An 8920-nucleotide genomic window follows, 5' to 3' on the forward strand; every position below is an offset into this window, starting at 1 on the left:
TTTAACTCATGGGTGTGAATGCTGTTTATAAATCCAAATGTTTGAGGTCAGTTTTGACAAATGTATGTATCATGATTTCACTGAAGAGGTTTTATTTTGTGTGTTGAACTGTCAGATGGAACATGTTCCTCCTTATGATGTGGTGCCTTCCATGAGACCCATTATTTTGGTGGGACCATCCCTTAAAGGCTACGAGGCAAGACACTATATATCTCTCTCAAAAAATGTATTTTCAGAATTTTAGTCATGTTCTTCATCTTGCTCAGTTGTGTGTGTGTGTGCGTGTGTCGTTGCAGGTGACAGATATGATGCAGAAAGCTCTCTTTGATTTTCTAAAACACAAATTCGAAGGCAGGTGGGTACCAAAATATACATGTCATGGTCATATAATAAAGATTTAAAAAAAGAAAATAGTTAATCGTTTTGAAATTTGGCAAGATTTATGTTTTTAAAGAAGCTGTTAATATAAATGGCAAAGTTCTGTGTAGATTATTAACGCTGGGAATATCACAAAAAAACGCTCGTGCTATAATTGGCATATCATGGTTATGGTTTGTTGTTTGTTCCAGAATATCCATCACCAGGGTGACAGCAGACATCTCGCTTGCCAAACGTTCCGTCCTAAACAACCCCAGCAAACACACGATCATCGAGCGCTCCAGCACAAGATCCAGTCTGGGTATGAAACACACCTGCACACACTGCTACTGAAAGAGCTCCCTCATGTGGGCAGAAAGCCGGAGCAGGCTGAACATGTGGTTTAGCAACAAATAACAAATGTTCTGAAGAAAGCAAATTCCAAAATACAGACCTATTCACATTGAGAGCAAGATAAATATCCTGTTTGTTGGGATGAATAAAATGTAAATTCATTCTGATTTTGTAGACAAAAAAAAAACGTTTTGCAAAGATGCGCTCTCTGTGTGAATAGGCTTTTAGACGACTTTTGGAGGGATGAAAATTCATTTGTCAAGCCCTGTCAGTTTTCACTAGTGTACATTGGTACACATTCTCTCTGTTTCCTGAACATTTTTCTTAGTGTTCCCTCCTCTTGCTCTGTTATGTCATGTCTGATCTGCCTTTTTTCTCTTTTTCATCTTGCTTTCTCCTGACACTCCTTCCCACCACACATTTCCTCCTCCTCTCTTTCTCTTCACCTCAGACGTACTGGGTACGTATCTTATCATCCCACCCTTTTCCCCTTTCCATCCATCTGTCAGTTCATTCATGTCCTCATCCATTCATCTAACTCTCATCCATCTTTCCCTGTACTTCATCCTCTTCCTTGAGTCTGGAGTGAACAGTCTTAATTTATTAGCAAAGTTGTGGTATTATTAACTAAAAAAGGAACACTACTAACTTATCAGCACTTTTCAGTAGCTCAACTGTTTTGAAAACACTGTAGCTTTTCCAATAACAAGCTATTGTTGCCAACACATGGCAGTGTAAAATAGTGGTGTAGCTTTTCCCCCCATTATATTGCACACAATATCAATACTTTTATTCAGCAAAGGTGCATTAAATTAAGCAAAAGTGACAGTATTCTGAACTTTCTATTCATCATAGAATCCTGAACTAAAAAATGTATCATGGTTTTCACAAAAATATTAATTATGTGACACTGAACACTGGAGAAATGATGATAAAAATTCTGTAATAAATTACATTTAAAATATATTACAACAAAAATAGTTATATTGTAAGAATATTTCACAATATTACTGTTTTACTTGGTTTTTAATCAAATAAATGCAGTTTTGGTAAACCCAGTAGTCTTCATTCAAAAATATTAGTGTATATGTAAATAACATTTGATCAGAAAAGTATATTTTCATTATATGTGCAGTTTGTGTGCAGAGTGTTTAGATTGCGCTGTACTCTCAGAGGAATCCAGGCGATCCAGTGTTTTTCATTCAGTCCTATTATTTAAGGTGTTTTGCAGTTAGTAGTACTTAGTTTGGTGTGTATTTATGTTTTAATGTTTTAAAGATTCTGTCACCCTAATTGAGATCTTCATTGTTTTGTTCGGGAAAACATAGTTCTGATTTCATTGTAGTAAAATGTGTAATAGGATAGTTTAAAAGATATTGCCCCTTAAATAGCTTCAAAGTAGTTCAACTACATTTTATTACAATTTTTAAAATGGTAACTTGACTAAAAAGTAGGATGGTTCTCTGCTTTTTTAAATTAACCGAATGCATAGATTGTGACTCACTGTAAGAAGTGTTATGCCACTTCTCATATAGCACTTCACACCCACATACGCAAACACACATACTGATCTACATAACTGCAGCTTTCTACAGACTTCCATGGATCAATGCAGAAAGCTGCACATGGCATGTAACCACTCTTCTGCAGACTACTGTCATCCTGTTCAGCGTTCCATTTACTTAAAGTTAAATGGAACTAAACTAGCACATGAGCACATGCTCACACATGCATATATTCGAGCAGACCATAATAACACCACATGCATGATATATACTAACATAGGTTTGAGTATGAAATGAAATTGTGAGGTAAGTCTTCCTGATATTCATCTTATTACAAATGTTGAGTTGTGTTTGTGTGTGCATACAGTATTCTCTGCTATACCCTGCAAAAAAATAAATGTAGTGACATGTATGGCTAAATTAAATGAAAATATTAGTGGAAAATTTGGTTTCTCGGTTATTTTATGGCAATTAATTTTGCAGTGTATAAATGAACTTTGGTTAGCAAATATGTGCAACAGATGAACACTAAGTGGAGATTTCTGTGCTTGGATGTAGTTATGATATATTGTATATCCATTAATAATGACATATTCTTATTAATTTTCTTTCATCTGGAAGCTGAGGTACAGAGTGAAATCGAGAGAATCTTTGAGCTGGCCCGGACACTCCAGTTAGTGGCTCTGGATGCCGACACAATCAACCATCCATCTCAACTGGCCAAGACGTCACTGGCACCTATCATAGTCTACATCAAGATTGCCTCTCCAAAGGTATGCATTAGCTGAATATACACATTACCATTCAAACCTTTGTGGTCCGATTTATGATTTTTGTAATGTTTTAAAAAAAAAAAAACTTTTGAACAGTACTCTTAAAAAACAATGCTGGGTTATTTTTGGGTCAAATATGGACTAACCCAACTGTTGGGTTAAATTTTTACATTTAATTTTTAATCCAAAGGTTAGTCCATATTTGACCCAAAGTTGGGTTGAGGCAACCCAGCATTTTTTGTTAAAACATTTCAGTGTGTATATCAGAATATATATGAACATGTTTATTGGATGTATATTTGTGTTTCTGTGTCCCCCTCGCGATCAGGTGTTGCAGAGGCTGATAAAGTCCAGGGGTAAATCTCAGGCCAAACATCTCAACGTCCAAATGGTGGCAGCTGATAAACTTGCTCAGTGTCCTCCTGTGAGAATATGACTTTTGATTTCTACTAATTAACATTTCTGTACTCTTTTAGATTTGTATCATTTGCTTTTGGTTTTAATGTGGTTGGAAAGTTGTGAAAGCTGTGCTAAGCTTTTTGCTCACGTTTAATACCTAAGCTGCACTTCTTTTTCAATTCCTTCTTTATTCTTTTTTTTTTTTAGGCACATACAGGATTTAAAAAATTTGGGGGCTCAAAAATTCAGTCTTATCTAGTCCCATGCAAAGTTATTGTCTCCAACATGTAGACTGCATATTTTCTTTTTTTTTCTCTTTTTTCTTTTCCAGGAGCTTTTTGACATAATATTAGATGAGAATCAGCTGGAGGATGCATGTGAACACCTGGCTGAATACCTGGAGGCCTACTGGAAGGCTACACACCCTCCGAGCAGCAACCCACCCAACCCTCTGCTCAATCGCACCATGGCCACGGCCGCCCTGGCAGCTTCGCCCGAACCCGTCTCCAACCTGCAGGTACAGGTGCTCACTTCTCTGCGTCGCAACTTGGAGCTCCTCGATGGCTCTCCTGCTACAGGGCAAGGGCAGCAGGAAGAAGAACACGCCCTTTAAAGACAGGGCCAGGATTACAATGGGATATTGAAGGGTCCCGTACCCATCTCCCAATCACAGAAAAGTAACGATGGTTGCTCAAAAGATAGAAATGCCCGACTGTAATTCTGTTGTCTGTCTCTGCTCCTCTCCTTTGACTGATCTCTCAATGATAAAAAATAATGCAACACGCATACACACGAAAAAAATATCCAATACGTGATCAATATAATCATAAGGCCTCCACAGTCCACACAGTGTCCCCTCATTTGAAATGCCTGCCAGACTTTACAATGTCCTCTTGCCGTCTGGGAAATGTAGTTCAGATCGCTACCCTCTTCCAGGCTGCCATGGCACCAGCTCTGAAAAACACACTCATGTCCATTGTCCTATTAACACTGAGACGAAATTCTAACAGAAGCTTGTGTATGTGCATTGACGCCAGTGTTTACCCAAGTTAAACAAAAGTGTGTGTTTGTGTGTCTGCGACAAAAGTGAGTCAGTGAGGGAGACAGAGGATAGATCAGTGCCTGTGCATTTTTGCAATCTGAACAAGAAAAAATGAGCATCCATCTGCTCAGTCTTCACCATTACACGGTTGTCTAGGAGACCAAAGTTACATAGCTTTGAGATGCTCTTTTAATAAAAAGTCAGTTCTATCCTCTTATAGTCATAGGGCACCTCAAATATTAAGACGTATAAATGGATTCACTAATTAGATATATTTAAATTATATACATTTTATTTTTATATAAATATATATAAATTATTATTATTAAAAATATATAAACATGACTTAGATGATAGAAAGATAAATAAAGATAAAACATTTTGGGCAATATTTTTGTACATAATTTTTTCAGAAGAGGGTTGCAATTTGAGATGCTTTTTAACTCCAAAGATGACTGATCTAATTTAGATGATCTAATATGAGCTAATCTAGCCCAATATTTTTGAAGCATCACTAAATGTGTTGAAAGGAGCTCTATTTATTGTGTGGTGTGTTTGATATGGCCACTAGAGGGCGCTTATGATTAATATTTTTTTTGCATTACGTGCATGGTGTGCGTTTATGTCTGCAATTTATCATACATTTAAATTTCTATTGTTTTTGAAAATCAAAACGGAATTTAAGGTATTTTAAAGTAAAGCAAGAAAATTATTAATGATTACATACTAAAATTGCATTTTATGAAATGTAGAGATTGCACTTAGAAAATACTATGAGCCCTGGCATCTCACTACCAAAACGGTCCATAGTAGCATGAGTGAAGAATGTATTTTATGTATGCCATTTGTTATTGAGTTTGTAGTATTGCTTGGGATGTGTTGAAATAACGTGTAAGCTGACCTCTAACCTTTTTATTAACATGCTGCTTGCTCTGTTTTTGTGCGCGTGCGTATGTGTGTGTGTGTGTGCATGTGCATTGGCATTTTGTGGTGTGTTTTGGGGTTGCTGTAGGGGCCATTCCTGGTGCATGGAGAACAGAAGAGGGAAGGGCCTGAACGTGGCAGTATCCAAGACTACCAGAGCGACCTGGGTGGCAAGCAGCCGCTGCGTTCTTCACGCAGCCAATTGCAAACCGGTGGCCGAGGTCTGTCGCGGCAGGATACATTCGATTCTGAGACCCAGGGCAGCCGTGATTCCGCCTACACCGACGACATGGAGACTGACCCGTATGAGGAGCCGGACCCGTACCGCTCGTACCGTCTAAACCCCGCCCACCACGCTCCTCGCCAGGCCTCCTGGGAGGACGAAGGGGCGGAGCCTGACCAGGAGAACCTCAACATGGTCCCACCACCAGCCAATCAGCACCAGCGTGGACGAGGCAAACTGAGGGAGCGCTACTCTCAAGATGCAGAAGGCGGCGGAGCGACGATGGGCCGCAACCATAACCAGGAGGAGTGGAGCAGAGATGTGTACATTCGCTAGAGCATGTTTACCTGAGACGAGGGTGAGGAGTTGTTTAGAGCGACACTAAATAGGATCTCTATAGTTGGATCTGTTTACAACCCAGAGAAACACACAATCATTGACTAAAGCTGTACAGCTAACACTCACGACATTCACATTACGCTAACAAAGCTCTCGGTCATTACATAATTGAGGGTGACCTCATGTCCTCTTTTTCTCGGTAAGTCTTTCTTCTTGGCCAGGATTTCTTTTTTTTTTCTTTTTTTTGTTATATTTTTGGGCTTTTTTCTGCCTTTATTCTGATAGGACAGTGAAGAGATGACAGGAAAGTATTGGGTGGAGAGAGGGGAGTGGGGTTGGCAAAGGACCTCAAGGCGGGAATCAAACTCGGGTCGCTCGTGAGTGCAGTTGCGCTACATGTCGACGCACTAACCACGAGGCTATCGGTTTGGCCAGGATTTCTAAATAGAGTAAATAAAAAAAGAAATTACATTTATTTTTTAAATTAAAGGCTTGAATACACTACACAACTTTTAAAATCTAAACAGATTTTAAAACACTAAGCGTCATAGACTTAGCGAATTTGTAAATGGTTACAGAGGAAAAACCAGGCATCCTATATTGGACACTAGCAAATTTTCAAGTTGTTCTGATCCCAACAAACTTCACACATTGTTGCTAGCAAGTGCATGACAAATGAAAACATTTAGTTTTTTTTTTCAATTGGCTCAAAATATTAAACTTGTTTGATATCCTCTTACAGGATGGAATGAGAGTCTGAAGCCAAAATATCGGAGTCTGACTTTAGAAGTCCCTGCCAAGACATGTCTGGGAAAATAAGGACTAAAGGTCACCCTAATCTGTTTTTAAGGAGAATAAGCAGGAGAACCTTTCTTCATTTCTATTTTACTTTTGTATAGTACTGCATGACTCCTAATCATTATAAGGTTAGTAACTGTTGAGCATTAAACGCGATTCAGAATGTATAACCAAAATCTTGCAAACGTATGTGTGTGTTCGTATGGTTCGGTGGTCGGGTGCGTATGTGTGCGTGCGTGTGCATCCTCTGTAGTCTTAAACAGGGTCTTTCTGATGCACAGTAGTCTTGGGAGTGATCCACCAATTCGTTTCCCCAGACTACACTACTGCAGAGTGTGTTTTTGTTTCGTATTTGATTCTATTTATTTTATTTATTGAGTCTCAAAAGGTCTATCCAGATTTTAGCCTGCTAAAACCTTTACCGAGCTCCACCGCTGCTGTATACTCCTCCAATCCACAAGGGGTGCTGTGGTGCTCCCGTGCTATAGTTTAATGGGGCTAAAAAGCACTAACATGCATCAACAGATGTTAATCCAGATCCGCTAGCAGTTCTAAAAGGCTAATATGCAAATATAAATAAGACTATTAAGAGGGTCAAATTTTAGAACTAAAAGCCCAAAATTTGAAACCACCACTAAAGTCGAACACAAATAGCTCTGTGTTGATTGTTACCGGCTCTGTCCCGTCTTCTGTGCCTGCTCAAGGGCTTTTAGCATTTGTGCCGCTAGTGTACCACTGCCATTGGAAACATGTTCTGCCTTATTTGCACGTCAGTCACACAGGCCAACAAATCACAAGTGCCGTAATCTCTCATCAGGCCACTCCCACCATAAACATGGTGGGTTGTCTTAACTCAGTGCAACACATATAGTTGTTGTTGTGTGATAGTAGTCTACACTGCATTTACCTTATCATAGCAACATGTTTGCACTGCTAGCCATTTGAAGATTAAACAAGCTGTTTATTGCATGACAGTTTAAGGATTCACTTCACAGGCTGAGAAGCTGAATACAAACTCAACACTGACGTACATACACACATCCTACTGCCAAACTCATGCTACTGCTATTTGTGTTGTTATCTCTGTGGCCAATTTCGAAGCCAGGACTGTATGTGTGAGTGTGTATGAAATGGGAGAAAATCTGGAGTCTTTACTATTTTGTGTAACCAGAGCCTTGGTGAATGTCTTTGAGTCTCTTTTTAGCCTCACCTATGTTTGAAAAGATCATCATGATGAAATTCACTAAATATACAAGTAGATAGCTTACTAAATAATGTTATTGTTGCATTATTGCAATTGTTTCAAAATATAAGGAAAACAGACGTATACTTTGGTGCCTGATTGTAGCTCCATTTTACTTTTTGTTTTTAATCTGTGGATAAATTCATATTTTAATTAAAAATTTTAATCTGGATCAACTTTTTCCTGTGCCTTTGTTATTTTCATTTATTTTAGTCACCTATAAATATGGATGAAAAGTATCAGTAATTCTCAACCAGGGGGCCTCGGTGAACATCCAAGGATGGCTTAAAATGAGTTAACCTTATAGATTAATATAACAAAATGATCAAACATTAATCCAAATCGAAATGCTAATAATTTCCTTCAATAACTTTTGGGTTTTTTTAGAAGAACATTCAGTTGTTGAATACAGAATATAACTTTTGGAATTATAATGGTTCTGCAATTTGGTATATTTCATGAACTTTTAAATATGCTAAACATAAAATATTAAGTATTTTTAATGTTTAACTAATTAGCCACATTTATACATATGAGTGAAACTTTGTCTTAATTACAACAACAGAGATACCAGAAGTATATTGGCGTATTTGCAGGGGAGGCCTTAAAATATCGTGTTGGAGCCGCTGAGAACCAGTGGTATATATCCACTAGGGACTTGTGAGAAACATGAGAAGAAGGGATGACAAAGTGAAGTGATAAATAGAGGGGAGTGAAGTAATGGTGTGAAGTGATGGGGGTGTACAGGGTGAGAAAGAGTATGTGGTGGTGGGGGGTCAGGAAGAACACAAAAAGGAAGGAGCAAGGAAACAATGCAGGATAGAGACAACAGGGCACGAGGAAGAACTGAAAAGATGGCTATCACTTCTCATTTATGGGGGGCAATCCTGGTTTGCAGTCGAACCCCTGAATTCTCACGAGTCAACTGTGTATTACATGCTGATCATGCAAAGTTTCTGATCA

The 8920-nt window shown here is 38.5% G+C and overlaps 1 protein-coding gene across 2 annotated transcripts in view; it reads left to right on the top strand.

Moving 5' to 3' along the window:
• The window catches only part of LOC306848186 (voltage-dependent L-type calcium channel subunit beta-1-like), a 39486-nt gene extending 31355 nt beyond the window's left edge, over positions 1 to 8131 (top strand). For both annotated transcript variants that reach the window (XM_079382574.1, XM_079382575.1), the window contains 7 exons: positions 116 to 196; positions 297 to 355; positions 570 to 679; positions 2838 to 2989; positions 3318 to 3413; positions 3720 to 3905; positions 5443 to 8131. In XM_079382574.1, coding sequence (XP_079238700.1) covers positions 116 to 196; positions 297 to 355; positions 570 to 679; positions 2838 to 2989; positions 3318 to 3413; positions 3720 to 3905; positions 5443 to 5913 — 1155 coding nt within the window. In that variant the 3' untranslated portion in view covers positions 5914 to 8131. The remainder of the gene's footprint in view (positions 1 to 115; positions 197 to 296; positions 356 to 569; positions 680 to 2837; positions 2990 to 3317; positions 3414 to 3719; positions 3906 to 5442) is intronic.
• The last annotated feature ends 789 nt before the right edge of the window (positions 8132 to 8920 follow it).

The sequence above is a fragment of the Barbus barbus genome (assembly GCF_936440315.1).
Source record: "Barbus barbus genome assembly, chromosome: 3".
Lineage (NCBI taxonomy): Eukaryota > Metazoa > Chordata > Actinopteri > Cypriniformes > Cyprinidae > Barbus > Barbus barbus.